The sequence below is a fragment of the Epinephelus moara genome, chromosome 3 (genome assembly GCF_006386435.1).
Source record: "Epinephelus moara isolate mb chromosome 3, YSFRI_EMoa_1.0, whole genome shotgun sequence".
NCBI lineage: Eukaryota > Metazoa > Chordata > Actinopteri > Perciformes > Serranidae > Epinephelus > Epinephelus moara.
This window is the reverse complement of record NC_065508.1, coordinates 21,035,024-21,056,289: the sequence shown is the minus strand read 5'-3', so window position 1 is coordinate 21,056,289 and position 21,266 is coordinate 21,035,024. Positions and strand designations below refer to the sequence as shown.

General features: G+C 42.2%; 1 protein-coding gene across 6 annotated transcripts in view; it reads right to left on the bottom strand.

Moving 5' to 3' along the window:
- Positions 1 to 21,266, bottom strand: part of specc1 (sperm antigen with calponin homology and coiled-coil domains 1) — a 149,212-nt gene that overhangs the window by 56,645 nt on the left and 71,301 nt on the right. For 3 of the 6 annotated variants that reach the window (XM_050041004.1, XM_050041003.1, XM_050041006.1), the window contains 5 exons: positions 13,812 to 15,379; positions 9,217 to 9,424; positions 7,771 to 7,844; positions 6,321 to 6,496; positions 298 to 391 (listed from right to left, as the gene is read on the bottom strand). In XM_050041004.1, coding sequence (XP_049896961.1) covers positions 322 to 391; positions 6,321 to 6,496; positions 7,771 to 7,844; positions 9,217 to 9,424; positions 13,812 to 15,379 — 2,096 coding nt within the window. In that variant the 3' untranslated portion in view covers positions 298 to 321. Of the gene's footprint in view, positions 1 to 297; positions 397 to 6,320; positions 6,497 to 7,770; positions 7,845 to 9,216; positions 9,425 to 13,811; positions 15,380 to 21,266 lie in introns of all 6 variants that reach the window. The other 3 variants (XM_050041007.1, XM_050041005.1, XR_007569719.1) reach the window with 2 other exon arrangements.

Here is a 21,266-nt window from a genome sequence, read left to right as displayed (position 1 = left end):
ACCCATCCTGCTATGTCACCAAAAAAAGTGGGAGGGTTATTCATTCAGAGAACAGCAGGTGGCACCAGATACATCTACTTGGTTTAAAGAACCAAAGACAAAGCAAACCAAAGAGGTAAGATAGTCCCTGAAGGTGAAGTCAGCCAGCACACAGAAAGACAGACAGAGTCAGACAGGCTAGAGCAGCAACACGAAGCCAAACACAGATAGGAAGGTCAGTGAGCAGCAGCAGCAGCAGCACACAGGGCAGGGAGAGGCAGGCTGGCTGAGAGAGGGCTGGCAGGGCAGGGAACTCACCTGGACTTTACACAGGGAGGCTTGTCAGAGGGACATCTTTGACAGGGTCATCACAGGGAGCTGCTGGAGGTGGGGAGCGGACGCAGCGTAACAGCTAATCTTGGGGAGAGTATGCTGACTTAGTCATGGTCTAAAACCAGTAATGTACTAGATTCACGAAGGTTGCATGAAATTTGAACAAGACATGATAAGGCTTTAAACCAAATATGACTATTTCTTAAACTATAAGTGTTCTCATAAGTGATGTGTTAAAGTACGTTTCAAGTAGAATCATTTAGAGGTTGTTTGCTTAAAGTGGCAATAGACAAGTTTTTGCTATAACTTCTAATTATGAAGTAAATGTTGGTCACACACTGTAATGGCTACAGAATAATGACATCACTGGCATTTAGGTTAGTTTCCTATCCCAGACACACCAAACCAACATCAAAGAACTACTGGCGACGAAAGCCAACTGTTGCGCCACCTCACATCCCCTATGTCTCGGCCAAAAAGTTGCACACATGCACATGAACACACTACAGAAACTACAGCCAACGGCCAACTAACATGTATGTTCTGCACCTGCATGAGAGGAAATAACTCTCCATGCCAACAGGGGACGGTCATCTGTATCCGCATTCAGAAAGAGAAACCGGAGGACAGGAGTTAGCCAGTTAGCACATTAACAACATAACAAGATGTTGAAAGAACAAATTATATACACTGTGCACTCCTGAACAATGACAAAGACAATTATGAACCATTTCTGCAAAAGAGCTCAGTGGCTAGCAAAAAATAATCTTACCTAAAATAACAAGTTTTCTTTTATCTCACGCCCTCTTGACTTAAGTTGTGTGTTTGCTTTCCTCACTTCTGTTTCTCTTCTCGTGCACTCAGCTGAACATCCTATCAGAGATTTTAGTCACTGACAGGCTCTGCTGCCTCCAATGCCACCTCAACGTGCTGAATCGACAGAAAAACAAGTACCAACAGTACGTGACACAGTGCAAAAACTAGGGCAATGGATGCTCACCAACATCCCAACACTGATCAATGGCAGATCGTCTGCTTGGTATGTAAGGGGCCCTAAGCCTTACCTTCACAATGCAATTCTGTATGCCACGGGGTAAGATCTCCCAGGAAAATGAACCCTCAATTTACGGCACAAACGAAATGCATAATAAAAGGTAATAAAAAGTAAAACAGAGGCTCTGTAGTCTGAACCAAAATGACAAACTCTTGATTACCTCCCACACTGTCAACAGCAAGCACTACAGCTTCACTCCCTCTGTTACCTTTCAAAATAAAATAGGGATGTCCCAATCCGATCTCAAAGATCAGTATCTAGGCAGATCGAGGCATTTTTAACTGATGAGGATAGGCAATACTGAGCTATATATAGCCTGATCCGATCCTTTGTTTTACGTCCGCCGTTACACAGGTGTTTTTTACTCGAGAAGCTTTCATGCACAGCGACGTAACAAATGCAGCCGTCATCAACGCTGCAACTCTCTGCTGTCTATCTCTCCTCCACTCCGCTGACCTCTGTGTCTGTTTAAGAGCGAGGGCCGAGCCCTGCCTATGGCAAAACACCACATGTCATAAGCGACAGCAAAACACAGTAAAATATTGTTAATATATGTAATTCACCCAATTCATCTGCACTCCTTTCATTTCCGCTCAGTGTGAGAGAGAGTCTTGCGGTTTGCGTTTTCTGCCGTGGGCTATATGGTGCATGCTTCACCACGGACACTCAGGACTCTACTGCAAGTGTAACAAAGGCTCCTTGAGCAAACGGCCAATAAGAGTAAATTATTAATGTAATTCGCGCATCCAGAATACAGAAGCATCAAAGCAACCAACACTGGAGAATACTCTCTTAAAGGGACAGAGCAGGGATAAAGGGATTTGTTATTTTATAGCCTACTTTATTATTTTGTAAACACAAAACAAAAACAATAACTGTTGCAGCTGTATTATTAGAGGAAAATAGAAGTATCGGATTGGGACTCTGTATCGGGATCTGGGCCAATAAATCTTGATTGGGCCAGCCCTCCAATGAAAGCCTTTTACATAAACGCTGCGTCACTGCTAACCAGAGGGAACTTAAATTCACTCTGAGCATTTTGCTAAGAGGTAACTCCTCAACAAAATAGCAGACGATGTAACAACCGGAGTAACTGTGGAAACCTGACAAAGAAAAAGAGCCCTGCTGACGGAGGAGGCAAAGAAGGCAAAGAGGGAGAGAGAACCAAGGTAAAAAAAGGGTGAACTTCGTGAAGAGAGTGCTCCAAACTGACATTCAGCTGGCTATTTCACTACGTTGCAAAACCTGCCTACGTATTAATCCTACACTGCCTTTATCATAGCACTGAAATTAGGGTTTCAAGTTTAAATCAGGATTCTTAGGGCTGTTCCTTGCTTTGGACAGTAGCCATCCTGCTTGGCTCTGATGAAAACGGAAAGCAATCTGCCTGTCTATGCGACAGAGGCGGCAACAATAATACCACTTGGAAACAATAGGGGGGGAGAAGTTGTAAAGTTGTGCGATTCCACTTGCAGGATTATACCATGACGAGCCACACAGATAAACAGAGCGCTGTACAGTAGCAAATCTAAGCAGACTTTGCCACAGGAAGTATTCGACCTGGCATGATAATGAAAGAGGACAACACTGTCAAAAACACCATGGCATTTGCACGCTCAAAAACACTTATATATACAGTATACTCACACACAAACCAATGCAACAATCTCTATGAGTACATCACTCACATTACGGCATGGCCACAGTGCAGCGTGATACATTGGCGTGAAATATTTTACACTGGCTCCTGTGCTGCATTATAAAACACTTCAAAGCAGCATCTGTGCCAAGAGCAGATCTGCCACCACATCCGTCTTCTCATATAATAATCATTGTCCCTAATGAATATACCGAGGTTAATTCTGTAAGGTTTGAATGTTACTATAGGGCAATGGTCAGTGTGGAGGAGGGAGATAGAGAGGGCAGCAGCTTAAAGGAGTAGAATACACAGAGGGAAATACGGCAGGAGACTGCTAATTTACTAACAGAGTCTGCCAAATCCCAGGAACCTAAACTCTGAGACTCCAAGGATTTAATCTTCTCAGATAATGGCTAAATTATGGCTAAAATAAATACACCATAGCAAACATTTTATCCTGCTTTAATTACATTTATTATGGAAGCCCATTTCTGTCATTATGATAAACATCTGTAAGTCATTATGATAATGATTTAGTATCTCCAAGTCATTTGGAGATACTAAATCTTTTTTTCGATTCCAAGTCATTATTTTGAAAATTAGGTCATTATTTATTAAATATTCTCATTATTTTGAAATGGTTTCTCATTATTTCAAGATTTTCAGTCATTATTTTAGAAGTTTCTTAATATTTCTGAAATACTGCGTCATTATTTTGTGATACTAAATCATTATTTAGAGATATAAGTCATTATCATTATTTTCAAAAAAGGTTTGTCATTTTGAGATACTAAGTCATTATTTCAATATAATACATTATTTCAAGAAATGTTCTCATTATTTTGAAACAGTTTCTTATTATTTCAAGATACTTAGCCATTTTCTGAGAAAGCTTCTTAGTATTGCAATACTAAGACATTATATTAAGATACTAAGACATTATTTTCAGATATTGAGTCATTATTTTGAAATATTAAGTCATTATTTTGAAATACTAGGTCATTATTTTGAGAGTTTCTTAAAGGCGCTGTATGTAAGAATGTGGCCAAAACGGTCACTGCACTCAAATTCAAAATACTGCTGCGAGTCGTGTCCACCCCCCCTCCCCTACAGATTCGAGGTTGCTGGACAGCAGCACGCTGGAGACTGATTTGTTTGCCCACGGGCGGCTGCCGTGGCAGGGCCGTGTCGCCGCGTCCTTGATCTTCGGTTTTCCAGCGGACCGTTCGAGCAAGTCCGGCTTCTCTGCTGCTAACGCTGCTGCCGGGATACAGCTGAGGAGGAGCCTGCTGCTAATGCTATGTACCGGGACACTGCTAATGCTACTTGCCGTGCTGCTAATGTTTGTTTCTCAAAAAAATCAGTCGAGTCGATGACCCACCTGCACATGGGCTACAATGTATGATCGAAAATGAATAACAGTTGAAAGTATTCGAAATGTCCATCCCCGTCTAGCTATGATGCTAGTTAGCCAACTTTGGCTAAAGCTTACCTGTCGAGGAGAAGAGTAGCCACTTCGACATCCGATTTCAAATTCTTCTCCGCTTTCAACCGTCTCCACCGTTCAAAAGCATCTCCTATATAGACCCTCGCTTTGCCTCGAGTTTTGTCTTGGCGTTTTTGGGAATCATAACGAGGTCGTTTGGGTTTAGTCGCACCGTCAGCCATTGTAGCTCAGTCGTAACTGTAACTGATGCTGAGACTCTACTGACTGCGTGACTGGTAGACGGCGGTGGGTGGCGCAACAGGCCAAAACACAAATTCAATACATAAACATGATTTGCGGACCGTAATTTTTTTTAAAATGCGAATATTCTGGCTGTACTATTGTTTTCGGTGAGATCAGTATGTTATATGAACATTATTCCTTAGTCTCTGTGACATATTAGGATGATTTTACGACTATTTGCTTTAGATTCTTACATATAGCTCCTTTAATATTTTGCAATACGAAATCATTATTTAGAGATATGAGTCTTTATTTTAAGATACTAAGTCATTATTTTGACACATTGATCTATCAATTTACATCCACTTATCCGGGGCCAGGTTTTGGGGGGCAGCAGGCCAAGCAAAGCACCCCAGATGTCCCTCTCCCCAGCAACACTTTCCAGCTCCTCCTGGGGGACCCCGAGGCGTTCCCAGGTCAGATGAGATATGTAATATATACCAGTGGGACGTGCCTGAAACACCTCCAGCCTGAGGCATGCTGATCAGATGCCTGAACCACCTCAACTGACCCCTTTCGACGCAAAGGAGCAGCGGCTCTACTCTGAGCTCCCTCCAGATGTCCGAGCTCCTTACCCTATCTCTAAGACTGAGTCCTGCTGCCCCACAGAGGAAACTCATTTCAGCTGCTTGTATCTGCGACCTCATTCTTTCAGTCACTACCCAGAGCTCATGACCAAAGGCGAGGGTTGGGACGTAGATGGACCAGTAAATCAAAAGCTTCGCCTTCCAGCTCATCTCTGTCTTCACCACGATGGACCGGCACAGTGCCTGCACCACTGCAGAAGCCGCACCAAACTGCCAATCAATCTCACGCTGCATTCTACCCTCACTAATGAACAAGACCCTGAGATACTTCAATTCCCTAGCTTGAGGCAGTAACTCTCCCCCAATCCGGAGAGGGTAATCCACCGGTTTCCAGCAAAGAACCATGGCCTCAGATTTGGAGGGGCTGACTCCTGACCGTCATATTTTGAGACAGATTCTCGTTATTTAAAGATACTATTACTATTATTTAAAGTTTCTTAATATTTTGGAATACTGTGTCATTTTTTAGAGAGCGTTTCTCAGTATTGCAATACTAAGACAATATTTCAAGATACTAAGACATTATTTAATGTCATTATTTTGAGATATTGAGTCATTATTTAGAAATATTAGGTCATTTTTTGGGAGATACTAAGTAATTATTTTGGGATACTTAGTCGCAATTTTGAAATATTAAGTCAAACTTTTGAAATATTAAATCATTATTTTGAAATACTATATCGTTACCTCAAGAAACTTTCTCATTCTAATGACTTACAGGATCTTTTGTTTCATCACATTGTCAGAAATGGGCTTCCACGGTATTTAGAATTTTGGAAACCTCTTAAGCAAGAGATTATTGGGAGTTAAATTTACAATGTAAGTACCACTTATATAAAACAGAGGATGGGGAAATGGCAAGACTCTGGCAGGTATCTCATAACCACATCGTGTTGAGAGAGAAAGGAACTGCAGCCCGATGCTAAACAGGGGGAGCCGGGGGGGATTTGTGGAGAGGGAGGGAACTGAAAAAAGTAGGGAGTATGGTGGAGGTGGTACCTGACTCCCTGCAGGGCCTCGAGGTCTGATGAAAGCTTTGCACTGCGGTCCTGCTCCTCCTGCAGCTGCCTCCTGAGTGTACGGAGCTCCTGCTGAGCCTCCACCTTGATGTCATTGGCAACCACCACTGCGGTCTGGAGGTCCGCCTGGAACCGACGCCACTCCTCTTTTTCATCCTATAGACACAAACGTATGGATATACTCTATAGATGCACATAAAGGTATATAGATACAGACAGAAATCATCAACTGACACAAGAACTGTTTGTGAACCTTTCGGATTTAATTGGATGTCTAACAACAGATAAATCTGATAAAACAAATGATGCACAAACAATTTTACTTTCTTGTGTATTTATTTCTGGATGGGAAAAACTACATGAACCTCTAGGATAATGACCATGTCCCCCAAAAATTGCAAGCACAGCCACTGTCAATTTCCATACTTGAGCCTGTGACTTCCTAGTAGGGCTGGGCGGTATGACCTAAAATTTATATCACGGTATAAATCGAATCCCTTCACGGTAATGGTATATATCGCAGTATAAATTTAAGTGTAAAAGTTATAATAGAAGTGTTTCTGAATGGGTTTTGTAGTCCCTTAGCAAAGTTAAATTGATAAAAAAAACAACAACAACAACAAAAGCAAAGATACAATGTATTTTTTAGAGCATTTATTGTGCAGAATGCAGATCTCAAAACTCAAAATTAAAACCCAGTACTCTATGGTGCAAAATGTCCCCTGGGATCTATATCAAAAGGTAATTTCCTTCTTTTAGCAAAATCCTAAATGACTGAGTTGTGTTTTTTCCACCTGGACCTTTATGCTCAGCCATTTCTCCTCTAATCATCACGCTGTAACCTGTGACAGGCTGCTATGATACCACAACTATCACACATTCACATATGGAGTTTTTTGTGGAGCCCCTAGCGTCACATAGGTTTACATTACCAAAGGTTTATGACAAACTCTCTTGCCGAAAACCAACTCCCGTGTGCGCACGGCGAGAGAGGAGAGGGAGAGACGCTGTGCTGCTGCCAGAGGAGACACTGAATGAGTTCCCTCTGAGCGGAAAGTCGCTAAAAGAGTCTGAGAAGTCCGGGGCTGTTCATAAGACATTAACTCACTCACTCACAAGTTCTCCAGCAACACATGTTGCACGTGTTACGCTAAATCACGGACGTGAACCAGCTCCTCTTGCTCCGCTGTGTCTGTGCTCGCAGCCATTTTCACACTGAGGCAGGTGCGATGACGTCATCAACGATAGGACGGTAGAGCGCAAATCTCTACCGTGGGCCAAATTTATATCATTTCTACCGTCTACCGCATATACCGTGCAGCCCTACTTCCTAGTTACTTTTATTTCAGATCCTTCTTTTAAAAAACAAACCACAGCACCACAGACGTTATAAAGGAGCTTTAAGGGTCTGCATATTGACGCTTTCTTACCTTCATTTGTCTACTCATGACCTTCAGCTGTCGGTCTGCGTCAGATTTCTGCTCCTCCAGCTTTTTGACAAGATCTGCAATGACAAAATTAAAGTTTTAGAGAACCTCAGGTCTAACTGTAGGCTCAGGAAGAATCACATTAATTAAACAGCATTAACAGGAAGCAAAACCACCAGCCACACCTCGGGGGCTGCAGAGACTAAAACAAGTAAGTCTGCAACTGCAGTACAAAAGCTTCAGACTGCATTTCAGTCATTACAAACCGCTCTGCTGAGTTTAAAATTGATTTTAAACGCTCAGAAAATAAAGTTTATGGTCTTCTCAAAAGCTCGCTCACAGTTGCTTGATGATTTTAGCATCTTCACCTCTGACGGTAAATTCACTGAAAGAGTGTCCTCATACAATCCTGGGTTTATGGATAGATGACAAGCTTTCATTTAATGTACGTATTGCTGCTTTAGTTGGGAAGCTTACAGTGAAGATTGGCTTTTATATAAGAAATTACTCTTGATTTACTTTCACTTGTGGAAGCTACTTTTCTGTCTGTGACTGATTACAGTGACATATTGTATATGCATGCAACCTCCTCTATTTTACGTAGCCTTGACTCAGTGTACCATGCATCTCTACATTTTATTACAAACACAAAGTCCCTCACTCATCACTGCATTCTTTGTGATTTGGTGGGTTGGACGGCAATGACCATTCGCAGACAACAGCACTGGTATATTTTATCTATAAAGCAATATTGGGTAGACTTCTAGCCAACCTCTGCACCCTGCTGTGTGTCAGCTACACTCCTCCAGGTGGTTGCTTTTTAATGTACCCCGGGTTTTAACAGATCTGGGGAAATCTGTATTTTCCTACTCTGCACTGGGGGCATGAAGCATTCTCCAAAAATACCTAAAATTAGAAACTCTTATATCCACTGATGAATTTAAGGGCATCGTAAAAAGAATGTAGTGATAGAGACATGTGCTTGTTTTTCTTGAGGAGGATACAACAGCAACTGATCTACGGTTACTTCGAAATATTTATCATCACTGCAGAAATATTAGTATCAGAGCTATCTCATCTGCCATGTTTCATTAGAGCCTATGGAAACATAGTGTATCCAGCCATATACTGTTTAACAGTTGCCAACGGCACTAATGGTAAGTCAGAGACAGATGTGTTACAATACGCCCAGTTTGTAAGCTTAAAAAGTTTCCACCTCCTTACCCTCCGATCCACCTTAAATCCCACCGTCATGAAATGTTATAATATTCAGTTATTGTTGGAACTGTTTAAAGAGGTATAGGTTTTACGTTATTGTCATTTTGGAGGTGTTTCTAACACTGTCTGCCTCAATTTTATAGATGAGGACACATTAAATATTAGACACCACTGACTGCAGGTGAAAAGACTCCACAGAGGGCTGAACAGCCAGCAAAAAGAAGAACATACTCTCCATGTCCAGGACGGCTTGGTTGGTATGGCAGTTGACGGCCCTCTGCTGCTCCACCTGGTCCTCCAGTTCGAAGATGGTCTCCTTCAGCTCCTTCACCTGGTTCTCAGTGTGAATCGCGGCCTCCTCCAGTGAAGTCACCCGGCTGCTGAGCTCCTGCTCCCTCCTCTCAGCCCGCTCCTGAACCTGCTGGCATTTGGCCTCCGTCTGTATATATGGATGAATTTGTGACATTACAATGGGTTTAATACAGTCATAGGCTAAAACAAAAAAGTGTTGAGGTGCTCCACATAATCTTGATGGTGTTTTCTATGGAATGCCATATAAGTCATTATTGAATGAATACATACATAAATATATGTGCCAATGAAATAAATAAATGTTGCCATGAAATAAATCGTTAAATAAATAAATTAGACAATAAATATAAAAAGATTTGTCCAAAGAAGAAACAGAAATAAAAACAGCTGTGAAATAAATGTGAACCTAAAATAAAAAGAAATAGAAAAGAAATAAAAGTCCCCCGAAATAAATAAAAGTAGTCCTTTGAAAAACATATTTTTTTTAAAGGGAGGCACTTCGACTGAATAGGGTGAAACCTTTTATTTATTTATTAAACTATATTTTTTATATGTACGTTTATTTATATATTTATTGCCTCAGTTAATTATTCCAGGTTTATTTCATAGGCGTATTTATTTATTTAATTCATTTATCAATATTGACTTAAATGGCATACTTTTCACACCACTTCTTTCACACGTCTTTCAAAAGATTAGATGAATGATACTCTCCACAAAATAAAGCTGTATCAAGGCAATATTTTTGAGTCTAAAGCAGACTTAAATAAGTTATGATACGGTGCTGTTTGGTCTGATGAAAACAAACTCTATTTACTATCAAGCAGCAAAAACAAAAAGTTAACATAGCGAGTCTAATTAGCCTTCATTCGTTCATCTTTTTTAATGACTACTGCTCATTAGTGCACAGAACACATTTCAACCTTAACTTCCACATCTTTCACTTAAAGGGATAGTTTGGATTTTTTTAAGTAAGGTTGTATGAGGTACTTATTCATAGTCAATGTATTACTTACAGTAGATGGCAGTCAACAAGGCCCCAGTTTTGAGAAGCAGGTAGGAGTACTGCCATGGAAGCTAAGCAATGTACTGCTGTGGACGGGAGCATCAGCATAATGTACCTTAAAAACATAAACCTAACAAAAAATGAAATGGTGCTAAGCAAACACTGTCTTTGTTGGTTAGTTTTTTGCCACCTAAAAAAATCAATGTCAGATTAAGCGTACGCTATATTGAGAATATTTTCATTGCTTTACCTTGCTGCAGACAACCTTTCTGACGGGCAACTGAAGCTGTTACATCACTCTCTTCAATGCCACCAGATGCTTTGACAAAAGCAGTAATTTTACTTTGCAGAACACAGGAGCTGCTGGTCCACTGTTGCCTCAGTCAGTTAGTAAGTTTGTGTTATTGTGTGACTGTTTTAAGGGGTTCGTTCAGATTAAGCAAAATCACACAATAACATAAACAAATGAACTGATCAAGGCAGCGGCAGACCAGCAACTCCTGTGTTCTGCAAGGTAAAATTACTGTTTTTGTCAATGGAGTCTGGCAGCTTTTTAGAGAGCATAGATACCAGTTTCATCTCTCTGTCAGACAGCAAGGTAAAGCAGGGAAAATATTCTGATATTGATTTTTTTTAGGTGGCTAAAATATGTTGTGCTGCTGTCCCTATCCACAGCAGTACATTGCTTAGCTTCCGTGGCAGTACTCCTGCCTGCTTCTCCAAACTAGAGCCATGTTGACTGCCATCTACTGTGGGTAATACACTGACTATGGATAAATAACTCATATAACCCCACTTCAAAACATTTGAACTACTCCATTAATTAAGGCTGGTTTTCAAGTATGATAAAAGTCACTTAGAAATAAGGGTTAATGTAAACATTTAAGTGGGTTGTGAATAGTTATAAATGGCAGTAATGCAGAGTCCATGTAATGCTGTTTAGACAAGAGCTTAACTATGTCTGACAATGACAACATTGTCGTGACATGCAAGGTGACAGTGACTCATGGAAATAAGAGTTCAGTCAGGATTCGATCTGACTGCATCAATGTGTCCATTGCTCCAACTATTGAACTACACTCAAGTTGAAGTCAGTGTACCATGATAGTTGCTGGCATCCTGAGAAATGGCACCGCGAAGCAGCTCTCTGTGAGCATACTAAAACAAGTGAGTGATGTAGTTATGCAGGAGCGTCTCCTGCTGACACCATATGGCTCTAATAGATTAGGATGTGCGTGACTGAAGTTATGGCGTGGCCTCACCCTCACACCCATGTGGCAGAAAACAGGAGCGTGACTCAGAGGGTCAAACACTGGAGGACCACCCTACTGTTGGCACTACAGTCACCGTCCAAAAATGACGACATCACTGAGCTGATGGTGACACGCCTCAATTTGGAGTCAACAACCACCTACATGACCCCAAACCCACACAGCCACAGCCTTTCTGGTGTTTGTGGTGTTGAAGGGGAAAACCAAAGCGACTTGTGAGAATCATATGAAAACTATTTGAGTGAACATGAGTTCATGTGCTGCGGTGGTGAAGAAAAGGATTCAATACCAGCTGTAAAGCCTGTTTAATGGTCATGTTTGGGCCATTTTGGAAACTCTGTGCCCTAATGTTCACATTCAATAAGTGACTGAGCCAAGAATGATTAAAAATGTTATGGCGGCCCATTTGACTCTCATTTTTTAGTCATTAGCAATCGCTAGACTGATGATACGGCTATTACTAAACACATAAATGTTGTGATTTGGTCTCTTTCTAATCTATTCCTGAAGATGATGGCACTGCAAGCACAGAATCTGAACATAAATCAATGAGCTGCTTTTTAACAAGTGAACTGCTGGCTTTGCTTTTTCATATTTTACAGTAAAAGCAAATTTTTCTTTGGGGAATTCCTGAAAGTTTTGTCAGACACAAGTGCTGCCCTCACTAACATAACAGAAAGTTTGTTGGAACAGTGAGTCACATATAATTCAAATACTGGATTGTACACACACCACTTAGCACAACACAATGGAAGCAACCAGCTGGAAAAAGTTTGAACAGTGCAGACATTCTCTAACCAGCAGAGAGTTGTCCAGTTTTAAATAGGCTCATTGGAATCTCTGACGACAACATTTGTCTCCAGATATCATCTCCAAGCAAAAATCTTATATTTTGTGATAAATACTAATTCCTTTAGTCATCATCTTATACAGGAAATATCTCTAACATTTAGTATTACCTAAAGTGTATATACAGGTTACGTTTAAAGGAACAGTGTGTAGCATTTAGTGGCAGCAAGGACTGGTGGAAGCAGCCAGCTGAAACTTCTCCCTTGTGCCAAGCATGAACTCCCAATTGACCTTTCACTAAGTCCCACCCCTTTGTGATGGTCCGACAAGCTGTCGCAGTAAGCATGGAGCCCACACTGTAACTAACTGTAAGCATGGAGCCCACACTGTAACTAACTGCACTCCCTGAAGAAATATAATCATATTTTTTGAAAAATGAAACAGTGATTCCAGAGAGAAGCAGACAGAGGGGTCTACAGTCTGTGTTTGAAGGATATATCCAGGATGTCAAACTGACTCAGCAGCAACAACAGGTTACAAAGACAAAGCTAGTTAGAAGCTAAAGCCGAACTATAGGCTACAGATCACAGTGTAAAAGTGAACGACCACATCACTGCTGATCGCCACACAAGACAATGAATATAAAGGGAAACTTTGCTGATATTGAACCAGCTGTGTGGCATCGCACTGTGTGCAGATGAACGGTGTTTGGCTTCACCCCCCGTGCTGCTGCCAGCACCCAGACCTCAGCCGCGCGACGGAAAGGGATCTCCCAGGGAAGTCAAACAACGTTCATCTGCGCACACTGCGATGACACAGAGCTGGTTGAATATCAGCAAAGTTTCCCTGCTTCCCTTCACTGGTTCCTGTACAGCAGGGTCGGTCTTTGTTTCACTGTTGTAATCATTAGAAAGCAAAAGCAGCATGTGTATACATTCAGTAGGCTATATCTTCAGTAGCTAGCTAGCTAACCCTACACTTTTCAGGGTCTGATTTTGGTTTTGGAACAGGGAAGAAACGTATATCTTTCTCCAACCTCTCCAGGTAACGAGTATCATTAATACACGACGTGCCCCAGGCACAACATTTAGCTCCAAATCCACAAAACCAGCCTGAAAATGAAGGAAATCTGAAACGACTGCTTTAGAGTCAATGGAGCGCAGCTGTGTTGTTGTCGGACCCTGGTCTGAGCCGGCCTGATGCTACGTTATAATTGGCCAGTCTGCGTCTGGAGGCGGGACTTAGTGAAAGGTCACTTAGAAATCCCTCAAGTGCTTACCAAGAGCCAAATTACCTGCAGAGATCTCCTTCTCTCCAAAACAAATAGACTCAGCGATTAAAATTGGTAAAAACAGTGAAGAAAATAAGGTAAAGCATAACAGGTCTCCTTTAAATCGTAAATACAATATATCACAAAAAAATGAGTTGTAACCTAGTACTCTTCCTACCTTGGACATTGTGGCTTGCACGTGCTCAGTCTCGGCCTGGGCTTGTAGCAGCTCCTGCCTCAGCTCTGTCAGCTCCACCTCCAGCCTGTCTCTCTCAGCGTGGGCTGTTTTCAGCAAGTTCTGCACTTCACTGCTGTCACCAGCGCTCTGCATGGCCTTCAGCTCACCCACCTTTTGCCTCTCAATGTCCACCTGCGCTTTCAGCCTACTGTTTTCCAGTCTGAGACAGTCTGCTGTTGCCCTCTGTTCCTCTGCGACCTGTGCTGCCTGACCTCCAGCTTCCACCTCCCTGTCCAGCTGGGTCTGCAGTCTGTCCATCTCCTCTTTGATGCAGCGCACCTGGCCCTGCGCCTCCTGGTGCTCCTCCTCCAGAGCCCGCAGGCTGCCTGTCAGCTGCTGCTGGATGTCCACTAGCTTCTCCCGTTCGAAGCGCGAGCTCTCGACCAGCTCGGCATACCTCTGCTCCAGCTCGGCCAGCCGAGGCCCTTGGCTACCCAGCTCCTCCTCCCTCTTGGCCTGAGCTTGTGCTTGCTCCTGAAGTCGGCCAGTGAGTGCTTCATTCTTCTGGGCCAGCACCTCCAGGCGCTCTCTCTGCTGTTGAAGCGAGGTCTGCAGGAGGCGTTTCTCCTCGGCCAGACGCTCATTCTCAGCTGTCAGCTCCTGCACCACTTGCTGCTGGTCAGCCAGCTCCTGCACAGTTGCCTGCAGCTCCTCGGCTGTGCTGTGGTGGCTCTCCTCCATCTTGTGAATCCTTTCGGTCAGGCTCTGCACTGACACATCCTGCCCTCCTGCATTGGTCACTGCCCCCGCTGTAACGGCTTCCGCACTAACACCGCTACTCACTGACTCTGAACGCGACGGGATCTTCTCAAACTCTGAGGAGTCGGGTGATGGTGAGTCCTTGGTGATGTCAGAACCAGAGGAGACAGAGGTTTTGAGAGGGCTGGCAGTGGAAGGAAGACTGTCCTGTTGCTGAGTTGAGGAGTTGGAGTCTGAGGGCAGTCCATTCACCAAAGGCTTGGAAGGGCTGCTTGTGTTTGTACTGGAGAGAGGAGAGGCCTCCAAGGAAAGCAGTTTTTCCTTCAGCGCCTGGTTCTCCTCCCTAAGCCCTGCCAGCTCTCTCTGAAACTTCCCGTTCTTCTCCCTCAGCTCCCCAACCAGTACAAGGGCCTCCGCCACTTGCTCCTGCTCCCGATCTGCAGCCGGCTCTTGCCATGCGACAGAGTTGGCTGACGGTGAGGAGGGAGCGGTGGAGGCTTTACCTTTGCAGCGCTGCAACTCCATCCTGAGATTGCTGATCTCTAAGTCTTTGGCCTTGGCCTCAGCCAGCAGCTCTTTCACCTGGCACTCCAGAAGGCCCTTTTCCTGGCTCTCTGCGTCTCCACGGGACTTGGTTGAACTACGTGTCTGCTTTGCCAGGGTGGAGAGGCTGGAAGTGCTGGCACTGGAAACCATCCTCTTAGTGGTGGAGCTCCTAAGCTGGTCCCTCAGAGAGATGCGGTCTCTTGTTATGGTGGAAGGGATTTCTCTAGGAGCTGGAATACCAGACTTCTTGGCCGCTTGTGCACCTGCAAAGATGAAGTACAAATGAAACTGTTTAAGTACCTAAGTAATCAAATCAGAAATTTAATGTAGTCAATCCACAAAACAGTTGACGAAGCTTTCTAATTTATAACTGTAAAAATTATGGGATAGTTATATAAACACATGTATATATCCTTTAAAAGTCTCATTGAGACTACAAATCTCTTTTTCAAGAATGACCTGGCCAAGATGGCAGCATAAACATCGTCACAATAATAAACACAAGCAAACAAGTACAACTGTCACACACAACAAATGAGCACGTACAGCATCCACCTAAAATATAATAAAAAAAATACATAAATGTGCAATTTTCTAACAACGACTTCAGAAAAAAATTAAGGAGCAATCACATTGGCCGAGAGTGCTTTAACTGTCTTTTGTTCATTTCTCTATTTCAGCTACATAGACGCTTCAGCAGGCTGACTCCAAATTATGAGTCATAAAGGCTTCATAAAGTATGAAACTATCAAAATATCCCTTTGATCTAAAAATTTTGAAACCTTGCTGATAAGTATAAATAAAAACCATGACCTACATTCACTACTGAGCAGTAGAAAGGTAGGAAAACACTACATTATTAATCTCTGGTTAGGCTAAAGTAAAAAGGTAATCTGGAAAGTCTACAAAAACAATACAATCATTAAAGGTAAACTTCAATATTTTTGAACATGGGACCCTATGTTTTGTGTCCAAGTGACTAATGGGTGCAACAATTTTTTTTAAACTGGTCAAGTATTGAGAAAGAGTGCTACAGCCTGCAGCCAAAAAAAAAATAGGGCTGCAATGTAGTCTCTGTAGGTGATTTTTGCAACGTAAACTTTAAGTATCTAACAGAGAAATGAAGCATTTCTACATATCTTTCGCTGGTGTTTTTGTTATTGTGACCAACTTTCGCTCAAGGAGAAGTCTCATTCTGAAATCTCGCGAGAGTAACTTGTTGCAGGAAAACAATGGTGGAAATGTTCGTGAGAGTTGTAGAGAGAAGTGTGAAGAGTACAGAAAGCCTAGCTTAGTGTCATCTGAAAGATTTTAGACCAGCGAAAGGTAAAGAAAAACATTTCTCTGTAGGTTCTTTTCCTTAATGTTGTCAGACACTTAAAATAACAACCTGAGCCTGCCAGTGGTAAAAATGAACACTTTTAAGTGGACATAAATTGATGGTACACAATTGCACATAGGGATTACATTGCAGCCTGTTTCGCTGCCGCATCTGCAGCCGTCTCTCTCAATACTGGACCAATTTCAAAAATTGTTGTCTGAATCAGTCACTTGGGCTGCTTTCAGACCGAGAGTTGTCTTGCTTTGGTCCAAATCATCTAATTTTGTTACAAAGTTGCATAATTGTCTAGAGTTGGTTCGAGTTTTCACGGCAGCATTTATAAGTGGACCAGATCAAATGCCTTGTGCGAGAAAGCTGCTCTTGATTGGTCAGAATTTCCATGTGGGGAAAATCCAGGAAGTAAACAAAACGTTGAAGAAGAGTACACTTAAAAGATAAATGTGACACTTTCTAATGTCACAATGGAGGGACAACTACGCAGGTTGATTTTAGCACTGCTCATCGTGGACTATATTGCTGTCATTGTTCATTTTAGTCAAACCATACAGTTTGAAAACGAGGCGCGGCTCCAACTAGAAAACAATGTTTTGATGCATTGGATGTGCTGAATGTGCATATTAAGGCAGTACAGGAGGAGGTGCACATTAATAATCCTCAGGACTGTAACCATGCTCATGTTTAACCCAAACAATGTGTCATGTGACTGCAGTTGGTTCAGTTCGAGGTCGGAACAGGTTCTCACCACAAACAAACTGCACCAGAGTTTGTTTTAAACCGGACCAAGACCACCTCTTCTAGAAGGTCTTGAAGGTTGTTTTGGTGTGAACCAGAGTGCGACTGCTGTGTTCACACCTGCCCAAATGAACCGCACTGAGGGGGCAAACAAACTTGAGTTCAATTGAACCAAACTAAATGGGGCAGGTGTGAAAGCACCCTTAGACACAAAAACATAGGGAAATAGGGTCCAGGTTTAACAGAATATTCATAAAGGAAAAATCTGTTAATTGTGTTTAGCAAAGTCAATGTGAAATATCACATGAGAAACACACATAATTTTACGGTAATAAAAAATGATGATTTAGTTTAATCAAATTAACACAAAGAGCCACTTGGACTGCAAATGTGGTGCCAGCGGTGATACAACACAGATTCCAGTTTACAGTCAGGGAATTCTTATGTTTCAGAGATAAAACTTTACTCAGTAAAATAACCATATAGCAGGCTTGACATTGAAAAGGGGAGGTTAATGGAATCAGTGTACAGACATACTGGGACCATGGATTTGTTAACATCATGTAATGACACTAATTGAATAGACAGTGTGTCACATTCAGACACTTGTATTATTCAGCAGTTTGATGTCGCTGGTCACTGTACCCTATTCACATATTGTTCTCTGTTTGGACAACAGAGCATCTGCCTGGCACTGTCTGTCTGTTACTGTCTGTGGTCATTCATCGCTGCAGTGGAGCTTAACTGTGGCATTTCAAAAGGCATCAGCGTGGGTCGCTGGCACGCGCCAGCCTTTTCCAGACCTCTCTCAAATATGAAGAGTATTTACTGATGCCTGGCGTGAGCAGGGTGCCGCCTGAAAACGTTTTATTGTTTATTTTCCGATCATTCAGCAAACAGCGATAGCAGACACAAGGGGGTTGCTTGTTTCAAAGGATGACAAAGGTCCCTGTGCACGTGGAGCATTCAGGCACAAAGCAGCTTAAGCAGTGCACAGACAAAGACGGCCCTGTGTCTCTCACATGCACACATCATCATCAAACCCACAGAGCAGAGACTAGACAGACAGCCTGTGTGCTGAGATAGACAGCACATCACCCTGAGCAGCACGTGCACACATTTACAGCACACATACACACACACAAAACTTCACAAACAAATGGCCTCGTTTGGAATGGAAATCCTATACTCCTGTGGGTTCTTTAAGTACTCTGCCACTGATAGGCACTTTGCACAGACTATCCCCTTATTGAATAAACTAGCAACTGTGGCAGGAGCTGCCAACACTGGCACAATTTCTGGGGTACAAAGCCGTTTAACATTCCCAGAGTGTGCAGCTGTGGTTGAAAAAGTGAGGTGGGCTTGCTAATTATAACCTAAAATCGTTGAGTAAACTCGAGGTTCAGATTTTTAAAGAACACCAGGGGCTTAAAGAAAAATGAAGAGTGGCAGAATGACACTTGGCTCTGTCGGTTCTGAACGTCAGTGAGATTAGGTTCTCAGTTAAAAGACTCTCTTTTACTTCTTCCACTCTGCTAGGATGCTGGCGTCCTCAGCTGACATTACTGTCTTTCAGAGGCTGTAGCAGGCCGAGTTTTAACACTCAACAGTTAGGATAAAGTTTGATGAGGGAACAACTAGCATTGTCCCAGGGGTCCCTTGACCTCTCACCTGAAGATATGTCAATGAAAATGGGTTCTAAGGGTCCCCACAAGCCTCCCCTTAACAGACATACAGACTTCATGCCAGTCCTATGCGGTTTTGGGCAAAAAAAAAACAAAAAACAAAAAAACATAATATACCTGCATACTGGGGACTGCATAAATTGGGTATGACTGGAAAGCTGAGACTCTTGTGAATTCAGTGAGCCCACCTGTATTCATATGTGAGGAGAGGCTGTTTCATTGTAGTAAGGCCATTTTCAATAAAACTTTACCTCACTGTATTCTCTTATGCAGAGGATGTATGGATTTCATGTAGGGCTGCCACTAACGATTATTTTCATTGTCGACTAATCTGTCGATTATTTCTTCGATTAGTCGACTAATCATTTTATCGAAAAATGTGTTAAAATGTTGAAAAATGACGGTCTGTCTCGCCCAAACCCCAAAATGAAGTCATCTAATGTCTTGTTTCATACTCACGCCAAAGGGTTTTAGTTCACTGTCACGGGAGAGTGTGTAAAGCTGCCAATATCTGAACGTAAGAAGCTGCAGTAAGAGTATTTTGGGGTACTTTTATAGTACTTTTCTATGAAAAATGACTCAAACCGATTAGTCGACTACTAAAATAGTCACCGATTATTTTAATAGTCGATTAGTCATCGATTAGTCGACTAATCGTGGCAGCCCTAATTTCATGGATATATTAACAATAAGGGGGTGTCTCAGCTGTTTCCAGAAAAGACGTACTTGCCTTCCAGTCGCAAAAAAATGCAATTCTTTAACAGAAATCTGTCAAAAGTTTTTGATATGATATGGCTCTAGCTCAGCCAGTACAGTGTCCACCCCACGTAGGCTGAGTCTTTTGCAGTGGCCTGGGTTTAATCCCAGCCTGTGGCCCTTTGCTGCATGTCATCCTCATTCTCTCTTCCCCTTTCCTGTCACTCTCTGGCTACACAGTAATAAAGGCAACAAGAGCCCAAAAAATAATCTTTAAAAAAAAATTTTTTGATAGCAAATTACAGCATGGATTTTTCCGTGGTGTTCCTTAAGATTTTGGTGTCTTAATGTGCTATTTTCAAGGGTTTTTTCCTGTAATTTTTGACCATTTTTTATCAATTCTCAAGTTGTCAAAAATGCTTAAATTTAGCATGGAAAGGCCATCATATACTACCATCACAATCTTCTAAGCCCCTACAGGATGGAAGACAATGTCTGCTTCCAATAACGTCTAGTTTGACAACCTATGCATCACATACAAGAAATTAAACAGAGCTGAGACAACCGTGCCTTAGTTAGTTAGATTTTAGCCACATAAAAATAATCTATGTTAGTTCAAATGTATGCTATATTTTGAATATTTTCAAGGCTTTATCTTACAATCAGACAGCCTTTTCCAATCGGGAACTGAGGCCGTTATCTCAAAGCCACTACTAATTTCTCTTTGCAGAATGAGGAAGCTGCTGCTCTACAGCTACCTCAGTTGGCTATAGTGTGTAAGATAAAGCGCTTAACATATTGCAGATATAGCATGAACTGAATTTAATGTTTTTTAGTGGCTAAAATTTGTTTGCACTGCCCCCTGTCCACAGCAACACATTGCTTAGCCTCCAAGCTGGTAGATTTGGTTTATCAAGGATGCTAACAGAGCAATACTGTACATAAAACACAGATGTCAGATAGGTCAGACCACCATGTTTAACTATAGATCTGTAAATGTTACAGTTTTGACTAAAAATGACAACGGAAATGAACAAGTTCAAATCAACTTCCACTTGTCTGGGGCGTCAGTAGCTTAGTGGATAGTGCCAGCGGCTCATGTATAGAGGTGATGCCTCGCTGCAGCGGTCGCAAGTTCAACTCCGGCTTGCAACCCTTTGCTGCATGTCATCCCCCACTCTCTCTGTCTCCCCATTTCACACTGTCCAGTACATTAAAGGCAAAAAGACCCAGAAAATAAAAGAAAAAACCCCAAAAAACTTCCAGTTGTTTGCCTGGAAGTGTTTCCTGTTACGTTGAGTCAGTCTGTACATTATAAAATTTCAAAGGTTGAGAAGGCACCTAACCAAAACCCATTTATTACAAAACTTGACACAGTGCTGAGCTGCATGCCAAATTAATCCTCAGGTTCCCAGCTTTTAGATGATGTAAGCCACTTGTATGTTGCATAAACTGTTGACCTGCTATCTCAACCTAAAGACCCCCTGCACCACCTAAAAAAAAGGGTTAAAGGAAACTAGGAGCTGTAAAAATGAAGAGTTGCAGAGTGACACTCAGCTCTTTCACTTCTGAATGTCAGTGAGATTTAGCTAAAAGCCCTTGTAGTCAGGTTCACTATATAATTTTGTGGGATTTTTTTGGGGATTTGCAAAACTATACATTTTTGGAAAGGTTATTGTATAAGGATTCAGAAAA